Source organism: Xiphophorus maculatus, chromosome 7 (assembly GCF_002775205.1).
Source record: "Xiphophorus maculatus strain JP 163 A chromosome 7, X_maculatus-5.0-male, whole genome shotgun sequence".
In the NCBI taxonomy this organism is placed as follows: Eukaryota; Metazoa; Chordata; class Actinopteri; order Cyprinodontiformes; family Poeciliidae; genus Xiphophorus; species Xiphophorus maculatus.
Window position 1 is genome coordinate 13,721,039 of NC_036449.1, and position 24,054 is coordinate 13,745,092.

The 24,054-nt window shown below is 35.8% G+C and overlaps 2 protein-coding genes across 5 annotated transcripts; both read left to right on the forward strand.

Annotated features, from left to right (window-relative positions):
* The first annotated feature begins 13,027 nt into the window (after nucleotides 1–13,027).
* Nucleotides 13,028–16,227, forward strand: LOC111609234. Of its 2 annotated transcripts, XM_023336474.1 has the most exons (5): nucleotides 13,028–13,129; nucleotides 13,211–13,531; nucleotides 13,620–13,710; nucleotides 15,589–15,658; nucleotides 16,009–16,227. In XM_023336474.1, exons 1-5 carry the CDS (start codon nucleotides 13,054–13,056, stop codon nucleotides 16,105–16,107), a joined length of 657 nt encoding a protein of 218 aa, XP_023192242.1. In that variant the 5' UTR covers nucleotides 13,028–13,053; the 3' UTR covers nucleotides 16,108–16,227. The 2 variants fall into 2 exon arrangements, with proteins under 2 accessions (XP_023192242.1, XP_023192244.1); XM_023336476.1 differs by lacking the exon at nucleotides 15,589–15,658.
* Nucleotides 16,228–18,427: 2,200 nt separating this feature from the next.
* LOC111609368 (zwei Ig domain protein zig-1-like) lies at nucleotides 18,428–22,708 on the forward strand. 3 transcript variants are annotated; one of them, XM_023337509.1, is made up of 6 exons: nucleotides 18,428–18,649; nucleotides 18,783–19,085; nucleotides 19,174–19,258; nucleotides 19,886–19,967; nucleotides 20,084–20,174; nucleotides 22,018–22,708. In XM_023337509.1, exons 1-6 carry the CDS (start codon nucleotides 18,574–18,576, stop codon nucleotides 22,023–22,025), a joined length of 645 nt encoding a protein of 214 aa, XP_023193277.1. In that variant the 5' UTR covers nucleotides 18,428–18,573; the 3' UTR covers nucleotides 22,026–22,708. The 3 variants fall into 3 exon arrangements, with proteins under 3 accessions (XP_023193277.1, XP_023193275.1, XP_023193276.1); XM_023337507.1 differs by lacking the exon at nucleotides 22,018–22,708 and having other exon boundaries at nucleotides 20,084–20,435; XM_023337508.1 differs by lacking the exon at nucleotides 22,018–22,708 and having other exon boundaries at nucleotides 19,889–19,967; nucleotides 20,084–20,435.
* The last annotated feature ends 1,346 nt before the right edge of the window (nucleotides 22,709–24,054 follow it).

The following is a 24,054-nucleotide window of genomic DNA, read 5'->3' on the forward strand; positions in this document are numbered from 1 at the left end:
TATCCTTATTTTACTTGGTAATTTTTAATGAAAAAGTTGCTGATTTTATTTGTGAGTGGAGTGGATGTAGGTTTGAGTTTGGTTGTGTGGGGGTTGGAAGAGGAAGCAGAGAAACACAAGCAAGCGCTTAGAGAAACATTTTTTGCAAGAATGACTGCTGTAAGCTTTTTATAATCCTTTGTACATTTCAATGTGATTTTACATGATGGACAGAGAAGTGAAAGGAAAAGGATTGTTTTCAACTTCTTGTCACAAATGAAAATAGGAAAGTATGCATATACAGTATATTTAGATTCTTGTGCTCTGATATCTTTCAAATCCACTGCAACTAACGTCCTCCAATAGACAAAGAGCTCACCTGTGTGTGCGATTTAATCTCTGCATAAATACAGCTACCAGAAAAAAGCCTGTTTTAGTCTTAATAAGTATGGAGCTGCTAAAAATAACTCCCATGACTCTAAGTGAAACCACATGCTTTGGTCAGATGAGGCCAAGTCTGACCTTTTCTACATCAAGCACACACCAACTTATATTAAAGCAATGAAAGTCTATATTACTATTCAGGTTTTCTTATCTTTGTCAGAGCTTTTTGATACTGTTGGGAATGTTCAATAAAAAAACTTCAAATGATACATTATGCAGATTAAGAAAAAATGTTATAATGCAAATCCTGAATGAATACCTCATACACTATGTCAACATAACAAAACCAGAACCAACGCTCACATTAAGATGGGAAAAACCAACAATAATCATTTTTAATAAAATTTAACACATTGTCTACCGCAATATCCAAAAGTTTGTCCTTCACATGGTCAGCTTGACTTTTTGAAAGATTTTTTTATACATTTCTTTTAAACTTTCTTGAATAGAAATGCCTTTAATTTAGATGAAGCTCACATTTATCCCCTTGAATTAAAATCCGCAGTGTCAGGTGACTCAGATTTCTGGTTTTAGTGTTTGTAGATCCTTCTTTCTTCTAAATATATCTGTATAGCACTTACAGATGCTAAACAGATACAGATATCTGTATAGCATCTAATGCTACAGATAGCATTCTTCTTCTTCTTTCAGCTTTAAACAGGCTGCCACATCGTTAATCTTTGAGGCAGCACGTGTGCTCTTCTGCCATCATATTTCAGTTAGATTTCTTTATAGCCATAAAAAAATGAATAAAATTACTTTTTTTTTAAATCTCATAAACTAGAAGATTCATTCTCAGAGCTTCAAAGCCTGATTTCATCATTTCAGGGTTACACACCACCACTGGTGATCATGCTCCAAAATGAGTAATTAGAGTAATTAGGAAGAACGTACAAGGCAGAGAACGCAGCGGCACACTAAAGTTTGAATATAAAAAAGAAAATGAATTATTTTTTAAACCGCAAGCCATCAATTACAGTATGACCTCATCCCCTCTCAGTTATTTTACACCCCAAGGCCTTTTCCATTTGTATGCACAATGTGTGTTCAGGGTGAATAATGATAAACCAATTCTCTTTTGTTATCTGAAGTTAGTTTCGTGCTCTCACGCTCATATTATTGTTGATGGTTATTCAAATTTTTCTCCATACTGTCTCTCTCAATCATTGACCTTTTGTTTGCTTCTCTGCTTTGTTGCCATACAGGCAGCTGTGAGAAAAGGTTTCATTTCAAACTTTTATGCTTGCCTTCGGGAGTTGCCACATTAACGTTCAAGACTGAACTAAAGCACCAAGGCAAGACAGATAAGCTAAATGTATCATCATGGTAAGAAATTCAATTATGGAGTTTTTCTTGTCTTTAAGAAAAGGTTTTTTTACTGTGTATCTAGGCACAGAACCTGAATCTACTGTAATTCTGAAATGGAGTACCACTGCAAATCCAAATCTAATATAACAGATAAACGTCATGATCCGTGAGTGTTTGGGTTTTATTTAGGGTTGGTCTTTTTCATGTTTTATGTTATAAAGTCAGCTGTAATTTTCACATTTGTAATTTAAAAACTAAAGTAATGACAGCTGTCCAGTTTCTTTCTTGAAATTCTGATAAAAGTTAAATTTTCATACATTCTATTACTTAGTCAAATTAAAGCCATGTTCTGTTTCCTGTTTTACAGGAAACAAAACAACATATTTTATGCCTTTTTTAATTGTGCTTTCACAGCAATAGAAATGTCACCACGTTCTGTCTCTGATTTCTGACTTTTTCTTTTTGAGCTTCCTGCCTTTGTGAGGCAAATGTTTACTTAGAACCTGTAGCGATCAAGCATTTTTGCCTTTCAGTAAACTGCATCACTTGTCATTGTTACATTTAGATAATTTTAGAGTTTGCTAAAGTCTAAATCATTTAGATGATAAAATCCCAGAACTGAACGTTTTTTTTACATTATCAGTTTGTACCTACAACTATAAATTTCTTCTTCTTTCCTTGTTCAGGATAGATAATAGCTTGGTTTCCCAATCTAAAATCTGCCCTCATTTTCTGAATTGAGATCATGCTGACTACTGTCCACTTATAGGATACTCATTATAGTGAACTATAATGAGTCAAAGTCATTATACTGTAGACTTTGTATGTGACCTTATGGAATGTATTTTAGGATTCTGAGTTTGTGCTTAGTTCTGTTTTCTTGGTTTACCTTCCGTAATGTCTTAATTTTTAAGTTAACCATTGTTTCTTTGTTGATGTTTACTTCCTGTTTCATTGTCACCTGACTGCTTTCCAGTTTCTAATCAGCTTAATATAATGTTTGTACTGTGATGTGTTTATCTTCTTTGGTTTGTACAGTTCCTGTTTTCTCAGTGCGTCTTGACTTCACCACCTTACTGAGTTACCTCAGGCGGTCAGTAATTTTGAAGTTAAAGTTTTCTCATCTTTGTGGCTAACTCAAAACTCATGGAACTCACAAAACTCACATCAGATACAGTGTCATGCAAAGGAATTGATACAACTTGAGTTTCCTACATTTTCTTATGTTACAAACTCAAACGTTAATGTTCTTTATTGGGATTTTATATGATAGTCCAACTCAAGGAAGGCATGTTTGTGCATGAATATTACACTTGCACATTTATTAGAATATGCCTCTACTATTTATTTTTAGACTAAGTTTTTCCGTGGTATATTTGATTTTACTAGACAATCGCTATTTATTTATTCTATGGTGTGTTTTTATGTCTCTTTGCTTTCATTTGCCTGTCACTGAACTGTTGGTACAATTGAATTTACCAACAGAGAGATTCCATTTCTCATCAAAACATTTTCATATTCATTTTCAAACATTCCTTATTCATTTATCCAGTATTAGTTGTAGAGCATTTATAAAGACCTTATATTAGATCCAGTTGTTCCTGCTGTTTTTCTTTGGAAGACCCCCTGCCTTTGTTCTCCCAAATCTATAAAATGTGAATAGATTAATTTAAAATGAACACGGCAAGGCAGAATGGCAGAATTCATACAAAAATATGATAGCAAACACAACTACAATAAAACAGAAGGCCACTTTTGTTTAAATTTATTTTGTTTGCACCAGGACATAATAATTACTCCATTAAAGCCACAGTTTGTGCAGTTGGATGATTTTGCAGCGACCAGTTCAAGGAATCTACGCAACAGAGAAGAGAGAGTCTCAGCTCATAGTTGCTCCACAGTCCTCTCCTTGAACTTTACACTTGGCCTGTCTTGCCCTAACTTTCCTGTCATCAACATCTGTTTCCACACCTTCTGCATGCACAGAAATGTGTTGCACTAAGATGAGCTCTCTCACACACTGTTTACCTCTGCACTCTACCTCAGATTCATACAATTCATACTAATTCATACACTAATATGAATAAAAGACTTTAATAATTTATTTTTATCTCAGTTTTGCTTTTTGTAAATAAAGTACACATTTGACCTGATTTGATGAAATAAGAAATATTTCTGTACGTGAGACCTTATCACATGCTGTGTTAGATGCTCAAAGTTTGGAAAATTGTTTTCTAGCCTCATCATGATTTAAACTTTTCCACTTGTCTGCTGTGAAACTTTGCTAAGATAAAAACCACAAACAGGACTCTGTCAATTAGACTATTATACAGGCTGATTTTATTTAAGCACACCAGAATAGAGGGGCTGGATTCAAATGTATGGCAATGTTTTCAGTTTGTTGGGTATTTTGAACACCATGTTGTCAATGTATTATTTTTTCTTCCATTCATTTGAGTCTAAAACATTAAATCATGATGAGGTACAGAAAATTGTTATTATGTGACAAAATAGGAAAACATTAATTAGGCACCTTATATAGCATAACTGTTCTTTAATGTCTGTTTATTAGACTAAAAACCAATTTTCTGCACAGATTATGAGTTATCATAGATTTGTGACTTTTTTCAGTTTGCTGCATGATTTTTTTATTTACCTTTGTGTTTAATCTTTCTCCTGACAGTCCCTTCAGCCTGCTGTGTTTCTTTTAACCATTCCTTATCACAGTTAACCATAATGGTTATGTTCCATTTAACCGTGCTCACATGTGAGAAGTCACGCAGAAGCATGTCTTCTCACATGTGCAAAACCTCATGTGATGTCACACCACACTCTCATTTCTGTCTGAACTTCCTGCCTTTGTGATGTGTGAAGAAGGTTTGCTTGAGACCTTCAGTCATCAAACATTTCTTCCACGTCAAACAACACTTTCACCACTAGACGTTTGTAAACCTGGTGCATAACGATTGCTGATCTGTTTCACCTGACAATAGAGTGGCTTTCCTGAACCCTGTGCTGTACAGAAAACTCTGTATTTCCAGGTTTTGCTAGACTGAAATTAAATATTGTATTTATTGTTCCTACGGAGTTGATTATGATTTCCATGATTTCTGATGAACTGTGGTTTCTTTTTCTATAGCCTTTTTTAAGATCTCAAAATCACTCACCTACTATAAACTCTCATCTAAGCAAGAAGACAACTTGTAGTTGTGGTTTACAGAAATGTGTTAAACACAACGGCTCCTCTTGGTATCTTTAACACCTTACAAATGTTTTTAAACCTCTTGTACTTTTCCATGTTTTAGCATATCAAAAAAAAAAAATTACTTTGACAATTACTTTGAAACACATTTTGAATTTTCCGCATTTACTCTCTTTCTGTCAGCATCCCATAACCTGGTTTGGTGATGTTTGTCCTCTGTGCTCTGCAAAAGTTTCTTGAACATGATTGTTAAGTTGTCCACAGCCACCTTCTGGACACCTCACACATTTTCTGTCAGATTTATTTCTGAAAAATAAAATTCCTCTGCATCCTCAGCTTTCTAGCAGACACCTGAATGTTTTGGGTTAAAACTGAAAGTTTAGATTTGATCCAAGTACATCAGATGGTTTAAAACTCAGAAATATTGCAACTGTGCTTAAGGTTTATGTTTATGCATTTCTTAGATACTTTATCCAAAGCAGCTTTTATAACAATGCAGTTAAAGCTGAAATAGGGAGTTCTGAGAAAACCATGGACTTAGCCAGAGGAGCTTGATTTTGATCAAAGATGATGTGTTTCATATTCTTCTGACAGGCCATAGTGATGGTTTTAGCAAATAAGTAAAAAATACATTTTTAGAACATTTAAATACTGCAGCTTTACTATGAAAGCTAACTATAAGGTGATTCTGAAGACTAAAATATACATGCAAATTTGGAAATTAATAACTGTGACCAACATAATCAGCCTACTGAGGAAAGAAAAGTAGCACATTGGGCTAAAAATATGTTGTGGTTAATTTGTGCTTCTTTATATTTCATTCTGCCACTGTGTCTTTGCACTTTGCACCCGCATGCGTTGGTTTCTTCCGGACCTGTAACCTTTCTCTCATAAACTTCAACCTTGGTAGCACATAACTAGTACAAGGCCTCAGCAAAAAACAATCCACCCTGTGTTCTAATCGGGTTGGACACTCAAATCGGCCTCTCTTTGTGGGCTTTACATTGTTAACGTGTTTTTTCAGACCAAATTAGCTGCATGACGGATAATTCTCTGGATGACATGGTCGTGAAAATAGCAACACGATAATTAATGCAACAGCATCTGTGTTCCCAGCCTACAGAAACTGAATTTTTTTTTGTCCCAGTTACCGCAACCTTTTATGACGAATAAGGATTAAACCTGCAAACAAGGTTTTCTTGTTTGCAAGACAAAAAATGATTAAAGTTTCCTTGTAGTTTTTGCCAGCAAACATACACAGTCTCACAAAAATGCAAAACTGGCACTGAAACAAAACAAGGCAATCAAGACATATTCAGCCCATTACTGTTTAGGCTCCTTTTACTGATTTAAATTCATGCACAGAGGACATATGTATGTGGGTGTCATGAAGTGCGGTTGTCGAGGTGGTGGTGAGGCAGACGCAGCGGACCCAGGTAAGATGAAAATGATGATTTTAATGAAAATAACTTAGTCCAAACAACGAGCAGGAGTAACACACACTGAACACGAAGAGACTAAACGTTGACGTTGACATAGACGAGGACCCGACGAGGAACAAAGAACACAGGTGGAGTTAAATACACAGGGGGTAATCACAGAACGAGACACACCTGGGAACAATCAAGGGGAGGACAGGACAACGAAGAGACTTACGGACACAGAAACTCAAAATAAACATAGAAAAACACAGATCCTGACAGTGGGAGCAGACCGTGCAGTGTTCACCACACACAACAGAGGTAGAGTAGCTGCTCTGATGTCTCTGTGTGTTCTGCCAGGGGCTTTCTAACATACATCTCAAATATTCACAAACGTCCATCAATGCCTGTGAGGGTCAGAGACGAGATGCAGCCACTAAGACTTTCCCATACACACACAGTTTTGCAATCAATTTATATGTATCTATATATATAATCTGAGATCTACCGAGTAATTCAGAGAGAAGTTGTGTGTGTGCCTGGATTGTGGTTGCAATGAGGCCCCCATAATGTTAAGCCAATAACGAGGAGTTTGAAGTAATACATATGCATAATATAAGGTAGTTGATTGTGCATTCAGGTGATGAAAACATAGTTGTGTTTACATCAAAGTATGAGAATTTTTGTGGTTGAACGTTGAGGCTTGAGGCTTCCTCTGGTAGGATCATGTGTGCAGGAGAGCCCTGCAGTAGAAGATAATAGGATTAAGGCTCCTCGTTCAAAGTGTAACATGCATAATATTTCTCTGCCTGCTGGATATGATAAATTCAAAAAACTTCAAAGACAGAGGAGGAGAGATAATAGATGCAATCAAATCAGCTAAACACTGCTACTTATGAGTTGACTTTTTTTCTGCCATAATGGCAACAAACAGGATTATTCATATGTTTTTGAATAGGAACCAACGCTCTCTATTCAGTGATCTTATCTGGGCTTCTGCACCTCCCGAATGCTCTCAACCAGGATCTCAGTCTGTAAACAGTTCCAATAAACAGAATAGGCATAAATAAGTGTGGGAGGAGAACTTGGTGCAAACTCACACATGTGTCACATCAGACATCTGCAGAGAGATAGGTCTTCTTAGTCAACACACACACTCAAGAGCAGACTTTGAAACACGTTTTCTGTTTGTCAAAGACAAGCAACCCGCTAATGCTTACCATCACCCTTTAAATAGAGTGACATTGGTTATCAAAATCATACTCATAACTTAGTAAAATAATTTAAGCATTAAATTTTCTATTGAATTAACTGCACTCATGAAGAACAGAGTGTCACAACAGGAAACCTCCTAATAATTCAAGTTCTACACGTTTGTAAAAGATTTACTGAGACCATGACTAATAGTCTGTTAGTCATTCATGAAGAGAAGCAAGAAGAAAACTATTTTTGAAAGAAAGCCATATTTGCAGTTTGCTATAAGTAATGTAGGAGGCACTGCAAATATGTGGAAGTAGGTGATTAGATCAGAAGGCACTAAATTGTAAAGTTCTGACCTACAAGTACGGGTGTATATGTTGTTTGTTATTGTGGTTTCTTCCATAGTTTTTTTCTCTCTCTCTCTCTCTCTGCAGGTCTAGAGGCAGACTTCTATCACAGACTTATGTTCTCTCTATGCTTCTCTGATCTGCTCCTTTCCCTTTAAGCATTTTATCCACCTTTCTTCTCCCTCTTTCTCTCCTTTTTTCATCTCTGTGTATATTATATTTGAAATAAACCTACCTGTGTAAGCCTTTGATGAAAAAGTAAGACACATGGTAAAATTGTTGTTACCGTTTTATTAAACCACGTTTGGTCACATTACCTCAACCTGTTCCTCTTTACATTTCATTTTTCAAATGGAAATCTCATTGCTGAGGACTGTAACTTACCACAACTTTCTATGTTGAGAATTGCACAATGCTACAAAGAGTTCTAATGGAAACCTGATGTGTATTGCAAATGTTTAGTGGATGACTTTTGACACAAACCCGTGCAACACACGCGAGTTTCCTTTTAGTGTTCTTTGACATTTTCTGTGGGTTTTTTGCGTGACAGTTTGTGTGGGCAATGAGTAATATCCTGAATAGAAGCCACAGACACTGTTTCTAGTATCTGTCGTTTAACCCATATTATAGCACTAGATCTTTACTAGATTATTGTGCACAATAAAGTTATTACAAGATTACAAAAGACATACCGGTGATTGAAACTGACCTTTACATTTTATCGTCAGGCTTCTTAAATACCATCTCCTTCATGGTTACACATTTTTTAAAACATTGAAAATACAGCTGGGGGAATCAGCACATATCAAATTCAGCAGTCACTGCCAGAATTACATCACCTGTAGGTTAGTAATTTCTTAAATCATTCCTTCAATTTTAACAGGTTTGGTTCGCATTTAGACTATGAAAAAGTGCAAATTGAAGTCAAGTCATGAAAACCTCACATCTTCAGAATAAACCAGTTTTTATTCTGGACCATTGTATTGATCATGCAATGGCAACATCTCAGCATCCAGCTTTCATCTGGCTGTGAGGTGCCGGTGGTTTGTTTAGGTGGTTATCTTCAGATTTGTAGATCCTTTCAGAGCAGCTAACAAGATATTCCTTATAATGTTCTGCATGTGTGCTCTAATCTCAGTCAAGATGTTTATAACTGCTTCGTATGGGTAACGGCATATTTTGTTGTGAGGGGAACAAGACCAGTCGGCAAAGTAAGCATTTAGGAAGAATACCGTCCATCCAGACAATCCGTTGTTGTCTGGATGGACAAACCATTGCATGGTTGTAGGGAATCTGGTGCCTATTTTCAGTCAAAGGTGGCAACGGCAACGGCAGACTGAAACCAGGGGAAACTTTTAATATGAACTGTGATAAAAGGTCAATGAAGTTAAAAGTTCAGGATGATCTCAAAGTGATTTATCTGGACAAATAACTACATCCAGGAAGTAAAAATCCCAACAGTTTGCGTCACCATGCTTATGGTTTAAGAAAATCGAGTCTTTGAAGAAAGGTTTGGCACCAAGTTCATTTCTCAACACAAATACAGTTTTAAATATTCTGGCTTGATGTTCTCCCAGTCTCAATAGGAGATGATGTTTCTCATTCTTGCCACATTAAATCAAGTAGAGAATCCATTGGCTTTACTTGGAAGTCTAGGAATAGTGCTTAAACTGCTTGAAGGATACTCTGTGAAGGAGAAAAGTGTTAAAATATCCACTTATCCAATATAAGCAGCTTCTTTGTTCTGTTGTAGTGCAATTTCAAAATGCAGATAACATTTACACTTCAGCCACAAGCATTTTTTTTCAAGAGGAGAATATTCCAACATTTCTTTTAAGAATCTTACACAGAGAATATATATTAGGGTTTAGTTAATTGCCAGGTGCAGTGTAATTAAACCTCACACACATTGATACATTATTGAAACTATTTTATATTTCTTATCTGTTCTTGAATCTCCTAAACTTGGGGAAACTGTTGTTTTTTATTTCTTTTAACCTACTACTTTATGTAGTCAAACATGTACTACTTCAGTCATGTTTTTATCTAATATCTGACAGTAATTAGGCCTGAGTGTGGCAACCGAAACTGAACTCAGCTTTAAAAAAAATTAGTTGCAACACTTGTTAAACTTGCAGTAGATAAATTATATAAATATTTACATACTTGTTGAAACTTTCACAACATATAACATGAGAGAGATCTGTTAAAAAATTGAGCTCCTTGGCCTTCTCCCTGTGATCTTACTGCCATGTGCAATACACTGTTAGGTCAGAAAGAACCAATCAGAGCCAGTATCAGGATCTTAGCACTGTCAAACATGCTAGTGTAAGCGCTGCTTAAGATTTACAAGCTTTGTTAATGGTGCAGAAACAACTTACCATTACAGGAAAACTGTCTTTGATGGCCATGTTTACCAGCCTGCACCTTCATAGAAAGTTCCACTTTGAGGAAGGAGACGAAGGTAAACAGAGAACAAGGGGCAGGGTGTGAGCAGCGTGTATATGAGCATGACTGACAGTGCCAAGCCACTTCTCCTTTGTGGAAATGGCAGCAGGACCACAGGGAGAAGGCATTTTTTTCACAGATTACGTGTCTCATTTGACACTGTCATGACAAATGTAAAAAAAAATAAATAAAAAACATACTTTTTTTAAATGTAAGTTACCCCCTGCACCTTTAAGGATTTAATATTTGTCATCACAAATGAACATGTTGGTTTGGATAATGTTTTTCCCTGCATTTTGTATTTGATTGGGCTATCTGTGTTTGATGTAAATACTCTTTGTACAGAAAAACTCTCTCTTGACACATAGGCAACCAGTTTCTCCATGTGGAATGCCTGAAATACACATTACTCAGGCGCATACCAGTCATCTGTCAAAAAGGAAAACAACTTACTCATACAACAATGATTAACCAAATCCCTGATTCACCCCCAAAACACCAGGTGCAAATTTACCCAGATGGGCATCCCCAGGCTGGTCATAATGAGTCCATGCAGGATGAAAACATGTGGGAACCCATTCTGTCATCTTCTGCTGGATTTACACAAAGATGTACGTATTTTGGCCATCAGTGCTATTAAATTTTTAGCATGAAGTCTTGTCAAACCAATTTAAAAGTAGCAAAATATGTGAAAATATCATAAAGAAGATCAGTTGTTGGTGCAATCACTTCATCTCTTCAGTCAACAGATCGAAAGAGAAAAACAATTTGAAAATGTTTCCATCTGCGTGTTTGTTTGTCCCTCCTGCCTATTATAAAGTGTGCCAGTGAACATCAAATGATTCAGAGATTAAACTATTGTGGTCAGATGATTGTCCTCTTTGGCTTGACTTCAGCCTGTCATGTTTAGAGAAAGTTGAAATGTTGCATACAAGCTGAGATTAGACATTATGATGTGGAACAGTTTCAGCTGTAAGAAAATAGGACATACTTGGTCCTTATTGAAACATCTTGGAGAATAATTCAAAACATGCTGTTAAGGCAATAGACTGGCTGAAGAAGACTTATACAAAGGTCCTGGCATTTTTGTAGACATCAATCCCACAGAAAATTTATGGATGCTGTAAAAACTTTGACTTATTCAGTGACTGTCAAGAAACATAAAGGATTTAAAGTTAAAGGAGGGGGGCTAAATCTGTCCTAGTTAGCAACTAGAGATAGTTTCTTACTACTTGTGCTTTCCAATAAAGAGTTATCCACCTAATGTCTACTTTGGTAAGGGAACAAATGCTTATTTAACTCGGCGACAACACTGTTTGTTTATGTCTTTGTATGTCAGCAATTTTATCAAATCATCAAGGAATGAAATGAACAGTTCTCCTTGTGTAATGGATTCTATAAAACTGGTAACCAAAACCAGAAGTCAATGAAAGAGAACAAAATGTGACCAAACACTCATCATGAGCACAACTTGTGTGGTCCGTTACTTAACAAGGCTGCCTTTTTTTATGCCAGCAACGTCTAAAGGGGATCTAATGAAACTGGGCAGATAACTGTATAATATCTAAATTTGCACAAATTTACCATCAATTATTTGTCTTTTAATAAATCCCTGCAAGCCTGGACGTCAAGTTTACCAAAACAGAGAATGCTCCATCATAAAATGCGACTTTGTCATCAAGCATGCTGATCTTTGAGTGAATCAAAGGATTATTTCCCCTTCCTTCACTCTTATTTAGTTGCTTGATACATAAGGTGATTTTGTGGGGGTTTTGCCATGTGAGAAGTCACACTTGATGATTGATGCTCAAACAACTCCCCCAGTACTCTACAGTATATGGACACGGAGTGCTTTACATTCTCACTAGTAACCATTTGAGGAACAAAATGAAGATACAAAGTCTTACACCACAACACTTGGCCAAACCATTTCAATGACTGCAACATAAACCATCTTTCACGCAACTTACACCTGCAAACCTATGCAGAAATACATACCCCACATGTCATGGTTTACACTCGTTACTTCATGTTGTTTCACCAGGTACCACAGTTTACCATTTCTCACGGGAAGTCTAACCATAACTTATGTGACAGAAAGGCGTTAGAGAAGAAACTCAGATCTTCTAAAGAAGTTTTCTAATTTAGGTATTAGGAACTGAAACAGTCATAACTTTTAAAGTCTCACCTCTAGGACACAAAATGCAACAGAAGTGCAGGTTTTCAAAGTTATCTAAAAGAAAAAGCTAAGTTGGACCAGAAAACAAGCACTGCTAATCATTTGAATCAGGCTCTTAAAATCTCTACCATCACCTGCTTATAGTGGTTGTAACGTGATGTAATACAATTCAAATTAAACCAAGCAGCTCTGATGTCTCCCACAGGTTTTTGAGCCTAGACTCTAACTATGTGGTTACTCTGCATGTGAATTTTATTTTTATGCCTAAAAATAATCTTTCTGAACAATTAACTCCAGTTTTGTTTAGCAAAAAAAAAACAAAACAAAACAAAATCTAAAGGATTCTAAATTCAAGAACTGTGCACATGACTCAAGCCTGACTTTACCTCAACCCTAACAAGGTTATACATGCAGCTTTGAGTTAAGCTCAGCCAAACAGCAACTAACCACTTCCTTTCTTTAGCACCTCCTCCGCAACAACATTTAAGGCAGACAGTAATGTTCCAGCTAGTCTCTCAATGTCTGATGGTCATCATGTTCAGCGTGAAGCAAGCTGCTCTGCTCTTCATTCAGCTGTTACAGACAACCGATGTATTTGCAGGTATAGAGACAATTTATATTTGTTATGCAAGATTCTTAAATTAGGATGTCCTGTTAATTTTTTTTTTTCCTTCAATGTCAGTCACTGCTATAGCAGACCACTATGACGTGTCGGTGTCCAGAGGAAGCTCAGTCATGCTCACTTGCAATATATCTGAAGAAAATGCAACAATGATCAAATGGACCAAAGACAGCTGGTATTTTGTATACTCCTCCTACAGTAATCAAACTTTTTCAAATTTCTCCTCTGACAGACTGAGAATAGACACAAACATACCTTCTACGCTCAGTATTGATAATGCTCAGCATAATGATGATGCAGGACTTTATTCTTGTAATATAAATGGGAATAAAGGCTTTAACTACATGACATGGACCGTAACAGTTCTTGGAAATCAAAACGGTATGTAAGCATTTACTGACCCTTTCTGTAACACACACTGTAACATTTAAAAAATAATCTGTGTGCCATGTTGATATTCTTTTTTTAGGAACCAGTTCATCACAGTATATTATATTCATTTTACCATCTGCCTTTGGATTGATTTTATTTTGTTCAGCATTAACTGTCTGCCTCTGCAGGTGAGTGATATTTAATTCTAGATTTGCAACAAGCATACAAATTTCACTTTCTTTTGTTCTCCTAAAGAGCTACAAACATTACTGGCCCAGCTGATGTCACTATAATGATCATGATCAGTATATTATGTTGTAAATAATCTAATCTCTTTTGATCCCTCCTGGTTGTTTACCCGATAGTTTGGCTTGGGGCGCTGTTAAAATTATTGGACTTTTTATTTTTATTTATTTTTCTTTTTACAAAGACACATCAGAAACCGGCCACCAGCAAAATCAAATCTCCCATTTTTGAAAATTATGTTGTTGGTGGGTTTCTTCTTTTGAAGCAAATGACGCCTAAAAAATGCATTGACATAAGGCGCAATAATGTGATCATGAAGGCACTACAATGTTCAACATGATAATAATGGAACAAGGACTGCCAGAAAAAACACTGAGAAAATATTTTAACATAGATTTCTCTCCTTTTCTGTTTTGTATATTTTGTGACATCTCATTCAGAACATCTTGGATTCTTATTATTTTTCATATTATTCTCATTGCATGGGAAATATATTGAAAATATACCAAATATAAATATCTTTTTTAAAAAAATACTTTGTTCAATTATCTATTAACAATACATTTTCTTTCATTTTCCAAAGCTTTTGATTAATTCATATAAACGTGTAGAGTGTATGTTGCACAAGAAACTGAAATTATTTTATGTTTAAGATTTGTTTGTGGCTAACTGTAAAAACGTTGCCTCATATTTCTTGAAAGCTTTTTAAAACACAGAATATATTTTAACTATATTCACCACAAAAAACAGCTTTGATTTTTGTACAAGTTTTTGTACCTTACAAGAATCTGCATCTTGTACGGTACTTTTCAAAATCAGAATCAAATTTAATTATTTTTACTGAGCTTACTAAAAATAATTTCTTGTCCAGCACTAGAAATTATACAGTTGCTCCATGGTAATATCTAACACCAGAATTAATGTATTTAAGATTAGAGAATTACACCAGACCAATAAAAAACTAATACAGAAGTCTGGGTTCAGTGAAAAATATCTTGAATACTTCAGTAAAGGTTATTTTATGTGCTTTGAACATGACAAACAAGAATCAGAAAGCTAATTAAAAATGCTTCAGACACAAATGTCTGATGAGACTTCTGGCTTGTTAACAAATGTTATTGTTCTGTTATTTTCTATCTTCTGAGCCTGATGTTCCTTTTGAAGATCAAATAAAGGTACATGTCATGATTTAGGTTTGATGGTGGACCCAAATGCAGAGGAGAGACAGAGGCTGCTTTTAGGTGAAGAATGTTTAGTAAAAGAATTATGAAAAGAAAATTACAAAAAACCCACAGGGAACCAGAGCCAAACAAAAACAGGAATCCAGACCAAAAAGTCAGCAGGATAAAATAGGGAGATAAGAGAATCTAACAACAAATCTCCAAAACAACTCAAAACAATCCTGACATTAGAGGGAATAGCAAATATGGTCACTGTAACACTTTGCACTGATACATGTAGGTTTCAAAAGTTGTATGTTGTGGAAAACTCAGATTTGGAAAATGTTTTTGCTCATATTTATTATTTTGTACTTAATTTTAGGCATCTTTTTTTTACATGTCAAAACCTCCACTCAATTTTATATTGTGTCAATTACATCAATTTTAAAACAGATTAAACAGAATACTCAGAACAACAATGTTTTTGGGGATTTTTTTGGTGCCATTTGTGACTTTTTACATGTATTTTCAATAACGTCTTACTATGGGAATGTCAGCAATTTCAAAATAGCCTTTTTGTGCAACATGTTACCTGACCTAGTTAGTTTCTTTTACAAAGTAGTACCACGAAGATTAATGGTTATTGTCTTATCTCTGTAGAAAATGTGACACCAGAAAAGAAAGACAGAAATCAGTCCAACACCAGTCTCAGCTTCAATCGGGAGGACAGGTCAAAACATTTTATGTGATTTGCATACTTTTATTTCTGCCTTCCTGACTTAGACACTAAAGTGTATTTGAAGCTACTAGCCTCACTTCCTTCTTTATTTTTGTCTGCTTGTACTTATAACTGACAGAGCTACAGAGATGAGTGTGGCTACTTCTCCAAACAAGCAAACAGCTCATCAGAAAATCATCATGTTTTTCTATAGTCATCTCTGACCCCTGGCCTAGTCATATTTCATCAGTGCTTTTATTCTTGCCTAATAAACAGCGTGATTACTTGTTCTTCTGCTTTCTGCGTGTTTCTGCTGTTTGGCTCCTCTGACCTCTAACTGCCACTCTGTCTTTTTGCTGCAGGGAGTCCAGAATCAGCTGCAAGGCACAGGTCAGTGGAGGAGCAAAAAGCACAGAAAAGACTACCTGGAAAAACTGAATTCTGTTTATGGTCAAGCCTGAGCTCAGACCTCTTTTATTTACTTGAAGAAATAGACCCAGTTTGAAGGACATTATTATTGTGATTATTTAACTAAGGAGATGTTTGACATGTCAATAAAAGGAAGTCACAAATCAACAACATATATGTCTTTACACATTGTCTGTAATATGCAAAATATTTGTAACCACGATGTACTTTATAGGGAAGTTCAACTGTATAAGAGAAGCAATCTGTTATTAATTCTTGTTCATTTTTATTGATTTTACTGCTTAAATGCATTATAGTGCAACTTATGCCCAGTAGAGGGCAGGTGTCGTCCTTCTTAGCTTCCCGTAGGGGAATAAAAATTGTGTCGAGTTTTTTCCACATTCTCTCATTTGCAAACATTATTGTTACGCTGAGTCTATTTTCTAAACCGGATGCCAGGTTGCCAAACATGATTTTCTGGTCCGTGGTAAGATGAAGATGCATCTACTCCTCTGATAAGGTAGTGACAGACAGTAAACTGATCAGTGTTATTATCAATATGTAATCACAAAGACACTGCTGTGTTATAAAAAATGCAAAGACGTTCATGTTTTTTAAGATAACAAAATATGTGTGGAGGGAGGCAGATGTAAAGTGAGAAAAATGTGTCGGAGAGGAAAAAATGAAACATGAATATTTCCCATTGACATTAGTGACAAAGTGAACAGTCAGATGTGGAGGTACTGAGGTCACGAAAAACAGGTTTTAGTTGGTCTTTGTTATCAGATGCATCTAGTTCCTTCTTAAGGACTTCACAGTTAAGTACAACTGAAGAGACATTTCTGGTTGTTGCCATGCAATCAAAACACCCCATAAAATTAAACTTGATAAGCTTCTTGGGCAACTAAAGTTTCATTTGTAAGTTTGGAAAATGTGTATTTTTTTTTTACATAGCATTAAAACTAACCGCTGGGCCTCCAGTTTATCTCAGGCTCTGAAACTGATTCCATCACGAAGTGTTCACCAATCGCCCCAAATCCGACCGAGAAGAGAAAATGTAATGATGGAAAACCAGGCACTTGATCATGAGAAATTCAATTTCTATAAAACAGAGACAGAATTTATTTCTATATCTCTGATTAGATTGGTAATTTCTGAACTCTGCCAAAGTAATAAAGAGTAAAGAGTGACTCTCTTGCTACATAACTCCATTACTCAGGTCACATTCATCACAGACATCTTTCTGCTCTCCAGCACCCTGCGGTGCGTTATCTAGGCCCATAACTTGTTCCAGTAGGATCTACTGGTACCACATTGACCTGTGATGTTTCCTCATTGCAATACTTACCCTCAATAACAGGATTCCTGTCCTGTCCAGTCTATCTTCCCCATGTGGAATAAGAACCATCAAGCTGCTGCACATTCACTGTTAATCCTGGAAATATATCTATTTTGAACCTCCCTTGCTTTATTCCAGTTTTCTCAGCATATAGGTAAAAAAAATAAACCATAGCAATCAGTTTATAAAGATGCCATTTATTTAGATTTTTTTTATCCTTCAACTACTTTTATGTGGCCTCAAAACAGCTGTCTGCTAGTAATGTCTTTTAGCTTTCAGCTGAGAATAAACACATATATGTTACACTTTAAAATTCTGACAAGATGTCAGAGGCTAATTTGAAGTTTATTAAACTAGATATGTGTGGATGTGCTTTCTATTTACTTCTTTAATATTATTCCAATCTTAACCTATACTACTACACATGCATTAATACATGTCTAATCAATGGGACATTTTTCTTTGATAAACTGTCTGGCGTTACTTAAAATGGGCCTATTAACTGAAATAAAATATCCTGATTTATGTGACTTCACCTGAGTGTCAAACTGCAGTAAAAGGTTTGTTTAGATTTAGCACAGTGGATTTCAAGTATGATTGTGCTGTGAAAAATCAATAAAAGAAACAAAGGACATGAGCTTATTGGCTATGTGTACTCAGCATTTTTAAGAGTAAAATATTAAATTAGATAAATAAATGTATAGCCTTAGAACAGAGAGGGGTTGCACGAGTTTCTTCCTTTGAATGTTTGGCTACTCTGCATTCTTTGGCTTCAGCCCATTGTCTAAAAACATGTGCATTATTACAAAATCTATAGCAAAACCAGGGAGGTTTTGCAATAACATACCAACAAGTTTGTTTTAAAGGCATAGAGTGACCTTTAAAACTTATTAGACACAATATTATTAGACACAATATTTGACTTGTGTCTAATATTTATACGTTGGCAGAATTACAAAAAACAGAAATAGTTTATTTTTCTGTTTTGAGTTAAAGCTCTTCATTAACAAAATGGATCAAAGTTTGTTTAGCTTTTCTACTCTGAAGTTAGTTTCTGATAAACATTTGAGCTGTACCTTACCTTACTTTTTTTTTTCAAAGAAACGGAAACAGCCATTTCCTTTTCTGCACTCCTTCACAGCAGCATCAGATAACAGAATATCTGACTCCTCATAAGTAGATGGACATCATGCTCCTCTTGAAGCAAGAAGCTTTGCTCTTTATCCAGCTGGTAAATATCTGGAGTGTCTCAACAGGTAAAGAGCGAATTTCTGTTTATAAAGATTTATTCATTTATTTATTTTATGTTTTTTTTATTTTTATTTTTTAAAAGATTTTAGTTATACTGTATTTATTAGGTTTTTTTTTCAATTTCATTGTCTCCTACAGCACACCACTATGACGTGTTGGTGTCCAGAGGAAGCTCAGTCATGCTCACTTGCAATATATCTAACGAAAATACAACAATGATCAAATGGACTAAAGACAGATGGTATTTTGCATACTCCTACAGTAATCGAACTTTTTCAAATTTCTCCTCTCACAGACTGAGAATAGACATAAACATACCTTCTACGCTCAGTATTGATAATGCTCAGCATGATGATGCAGGACTTTATTCTTGTCATATAACTGAGATAAATGGCTTTTACTCCATGACATGGTCTGTAACAGTTCTTGAAAATCAAAACGGTATGTAATGAATACGTCTGCAAAACATATACTGTGAAGTTTAAACTTTAATCTTTGGTTAATAATCCTTTTTTTTTTTCACCAAAAGGTCCATCACAGTATATTACATTTATATTTCCATTTGCCATTGGATTATTTTTATGTTTCATGACTACAGCTCTCTGCCTCTGCAGGTCAGTGAAATCTCTAAGCTACTTGTGTCATGTTCCATGTTTTTCTGTGTGTTTATTTTGAGTTTCCTGTGTATCTGTGTCTCCGTGTTGTCCTGTCTCCCTTTGATTACTCCCAGGTGTTTCTCATTCCCTGATTACCTCCTGTGTATTTAGTGTCACCTGTGTGTCTGTGTCTTGGTCAGGTCCTTGTCTAATGTGCTCTGAGTCCTTCGTGTGTCCATTGGTAAAACCAGTTGCTACCGGCGTTGAGCCCTGGCTTCCGCTCAGTCGTGCTGCCTGTGTTTTTGGACTGTTTTGATGTGTATTTATTATTAAAACCACTATCTATCATCTCACCTGGGTCATCTGCGTCTGCCTCACCACCTCAACACCACCATTACATGACAACTTGTGGACTTTTACTGACTTGTGCTTATTAATTTTTTTAAAATAACTGTTACCTTAAAACTTTTAATAATTGAAGCCAGAGAAATTAATTTTTTGGTTCTGTGGGAAGCGTGATCACTTACTGTGAATATTTCCTCATCAGAAAAGCAAAGTGTTTTACAGATGTTGTGAACAACACTGAGAAAAAAACATCAAGTTGATGTTTTGTGGTGCAACTCTTTGATTATTGTTTAATGTTAGCAGGAGGAACGTATCTGGAAACCAAACCCAGGACAGCAGAACACTTACTTGGGTTCAATACAACATTGTGGATGGAGTAAAGGTCAGAGAAACTTTATCATGCAGTTTGTTTTTTAATCCAGCAAAGTGCTTTATTTTTTGAAACTGCTTTCGTTTCTTTCCCAATCTTGGTGCTTTTCCTGCCTTCAATCCTTGTAGGCAGTTCCTTCACCATTCCAAACTACAGCAATATGGAGGAGAACTGACAAGCAGGACGTGGAGGCAGGACTGATGACCAGAGGAACAATGGGTACATCACACCACTGAGGAATTGACTGACCTAAATATATAGTTATAATATAGCTGACTTCTTGGTTTGGAGAGTTCATCAAAAAGAAGATCCAGTTTAAAAGATGTTACATTTTTTATTCTTAAAACTGGAAATTCAAACATGCAGTCTGATGTAACTGTAACATATAACCTCTGTTTGCAACTGAAGTGATTTATGATGTTTCCTCTAAAAGTATTTTTATGTTATAATTTGTCGTGTATTCAATAATGGAATGCTTCATGTCCCTTTATGTCCTGAAAAAGGTTTCAATGCATCTTCATAAAATGCTTATTTTAATATAGATAAATTCAGTTCAAACTGACTCATTTCATTTTAGTTTCAAACCTGTCAAGTCAAGTGGAATTTTATCTTATTTCTTTCCAGCAGAGGGCGTGTGTGAGTTTCCATCATTTTATGCTTAAACACGGAATTGACACAGAACCAATAAATAAATAAAGGGTTAAACTGCTCAAAACGGAACACAATATGCATGAAAGACATGGATTAATGAGAATGGATCATTTGTAGAGTAAATTATTTCTTACTCTGTCAAAACATTTAATGTAGCAGAACATAACATAACTCTATGCAGATGGTCACAGTTTCTGTGGTTTATCAGGATCTTCTGCTTGAGACAAAATGTGATTTGAGATGGCATGAAATGATGAAACCTCATTTTCACAGACTGTAACATGAGAAGTTTGTGCATCTCTGCACTGTCCTCCAGCTGAATGTCCATCAGAAGGATAAACAAACAGATCAGAGACACTGTCACATAGACAAGGAGGTTCTGCTTGTCTTGGTTTGCAAAAGCTGTTTGGATAAATAAAACTTTGGGATTCTTAGTTCATAAAAAAGATTCAGTGGAAGCGCTGTCAGCACCTAGAAGCAAACATTTTGTTTTAGAACAACAGGTTATTGACCTTGATTATTTATTAGACTAAAGGTGAGATTATTTTAAAGACTGTAGATTATATACATGTACTGTCATGGCCCTCAATGCTTGTCTTCATTAGCCACCACCCTGAATTTCTTAAGTGTTTCCCTTCTGCCACACACCTGATCTAAATGAATAAATGGCCAATTGACATATTTTTACAGTACTTGATGACACGCAGGAGATAATGCCAACATTTGAATCAGGTGAACTGGAGCAGAGAAACATCTAAATATGCAGGGCCCGGTTTCCCTGACAACCAGGATTAAGAAACACTGAGCTTGAGTTAATTAGTTCTGGATCAACTTTGTATTTATTTGTCCAGTAGAGGGCGTGTGTGTGAGTTTCCAGCAAAATATGACTTAATGAATTAAAGAAACAGTTCAGTTATTATGAACACGCTTTTAATAGGGTATTTATAGGAAGTGAGTATGTTGTATTTTAGCAGTGAAAGATAAATTAAAGTGGATAAATAAGTGTATGAAATCAGTCAAGACCCAGGCTGCACCGAGGTCCTGTTAGTTTCACAACTGTAGGAATTTGTTTTGTTTTGTTTATTCCCCAAACTTTTAGACCAGTTTACCTACTAATATTAAAGAAGCTACTTCACTAAACCGTAAAAAACAATTGAACAAACAAAAAGAAAGAAAGAAATTACTGATCAAATAGTGAGCACACTGAACTGTATGGAAATGAATTATCAGATGATTTTGGACTGAATATGTACACAGCCTTTTTAAAGGAAAACAATACGTGTCTCAGTGAAGTGTTAAGACAGATGTATTTAAAGCAGTTTCAGAAATCACTTCCTTTTTACTATTATTCATGTCATACTTATCTTAAACACACACCAGTTCAATTCAACAGATGTTTTTCTTCTTTAAGGTGACTGAAAAGGCCTTCTGTCTGAGACATCATGGCAAGCTTGACATGGTTTTGAAACCCACAAGATACCAGAACCCTTGAAATAAAAACACAGAGCCTTCAAAACCCAAACAGAGCCGATGTCAAAGAGGAAGACTCTGCAGAAGACGTTGGGAGGTCCTGAGACTACACAGCATATGATTTGAACTGTTTAAAGGGACAGAAGGAATATTATGTCTGAGTGGTGGTCTCTGTCATATTTACCTTTATTGAACTTATTATTGGTCCCCTGGTTCTCAGTATCATCAGCAGCTGCATAACTTCTAGCATGGTGCCACAACACTCTAAACATGTTACTCTGAAACCTTTGCTGAGAAACACCTGGATGAAACTGAAAGGTATTGTAGAATTTTTATGCCTGTGTCCAAGTTTCCTTTGTCTTTCTAAGGTAAGTCAGGAGCATGGAGGAGCAGGAAATTCAAGATAAATTTCTGTGTGGAGTTAAATCCCTCTATAGCACAGAATGTACTGTACTGAGAGATTTTTTTTTAAATGAAATTCTTTTAGTTTCTGACCCTGGTGACACTACACTCAGTTTTATTGGATTTTCCAGCAGCCTTGTGTTCTGTCGATCATGACTTCCTCAACTCGAGCCTGAAGCAGTCGGTGTGCATCTCATCAGTTTCTGACAAACTGTGTCAGTTTCTGTGGTTTTAACACAAGTCTCTGCTGTGCTGCTCATGGGTGTACCACAGGGCTCCATTTTTCGCACCTATTTATCTGCAACCATTATGAGCTTTTGAGAAAACTAACTAACAAACATCTCTTATCATCTCTATGCATATTAATGTCATGTCTATTTCCCTTAGAAAAGTGTAAAACATTGTTGAGACATGCCTTCACTGACTGACTTGTTGACAATATGTTTTTTTCTTTTCAAAGAGAATCAGACTGAGGTAACTCTACTTGGGCCAAATAGCATCAATGGGACCCCAAGTACTCCCTTTTTGTCTTAATGAATAAACTCTGCTGGCTAAATGTTAATATCTTGATAAAATTGGACTCTGTCCTGCAAATGATCAGCTGTGAACTCAGTTGTGAATTTTTGTTTTCATTTTACAAGTTGAGGTGTTTAGCAAACATTAAATCTATTTTTATCTTGCAGCAGTCTGGAGACAGTAATCCTGTCTGCTATCACATCTCAGTCTAATTATTGTCTTCTTTTTGCTCTTTCCTTCGCTGCCAATACTCACTTACAGCTGCTTCAAAACACTGCGGCCTCACTGTTACAAGACAGCAAGAGCACATGTTTCTGATTTAAGTCTGACTTCATTGGCTTCCAGTTGGCTTCTGGGTTAAATTTAAGATCCTCTTATTTGCTTTTAAGTCCCTTTGTAACTTGACTCCATCTTGTCTTCCTGAAGAGCTTCACCCATATGTCCACACTCAGGTCAGCAGATGAAATTCCTTTAAACAGAACAGAAGGTTTGCTGGTGGAGAAAGAGCCTTTGCATCAGTGAGTATGACACTGTAGACCGGTTCGCCTCTACGTCTTGCAGACGACTCCATTGATAACTATTAATACACGTTTTCTCTGTGGTCACTTTGACAAAGTGAGTGGTGTCTGCTTTCCTTTTTATTTTTGTGTTATTAAATGTGTCCTCTCACCTCATATCTGCTAAAATAAAATATTTTTTTATTTTGTTTACTATACAGCAACTCAGTCAAGCTTAAGGTATTAAATAAATCAACTTTGTTTCTTGCATGAGCCCTCGTCATGAGGTTCTATATAACAATGAGAGCTGAATAAAAATTTTGTGCTCGCTGTGATTTGTGTGTCTTTGGTTCTCACTTGTTTCTGTATGTGAATTATTTGCAGTTGTCAATTATTGCCACTCAGGCTATTTCATACATATTTTTTTTCTTTTGTTGAGTTTCTTAGTTCTTGTGTTTTGTTCTTTGTTTATCTAGACTCTTGTGTTAAAGTTGAGGCTTGTAAATGCTCCACTACAACAGAGAAATTAATTCTTTTAATTTAAGTCCTTGCTAAAATGCAAA

Coding starts and splice junctions, on each gene's coding strand:
- LOC111609234 (XM_023336474.1), top strand. CDS start 13,054: ATGGTCATCATGTTCAGCGTGAAGCAAGCTGCTCTGCTCTTCATTCAG. Junction 13,130..13,210: donor GACAACCGATGTATTTGCAG/GTATAGAGACAA, acceptor CTTCAATGTCAG/TCACTGCTATAGCAGACCAC. Junction 13,532..13,619: donor AGTTCTTGGAAATCAAAACG/GTATGTAAGCAT, acceptor TTCTTTTTTTAG/GAACCAGTTCATCACAGTAT.
- LOC111609368 (XM_023337507.1), top strand. CDS start 18,574: ATGGACATCATGCTCCTCTTGAAGCAAGAAGCTTTGCTCTTTATCCAG. Junction 19,086..19,173: donor AGTTCTTGAAAATCAAAACG/GTATGTAATGAA, acceptor TTTCACCAAAAG/GTCCATCACAGTATATTACA. Junction 19,968..20,083: donor ACATTGTGGATGGAGTAAAG/GTCAGAGAAACT, acceptor CAATCCTTGTAG/GCAGTTCCTTCACCATTCCA.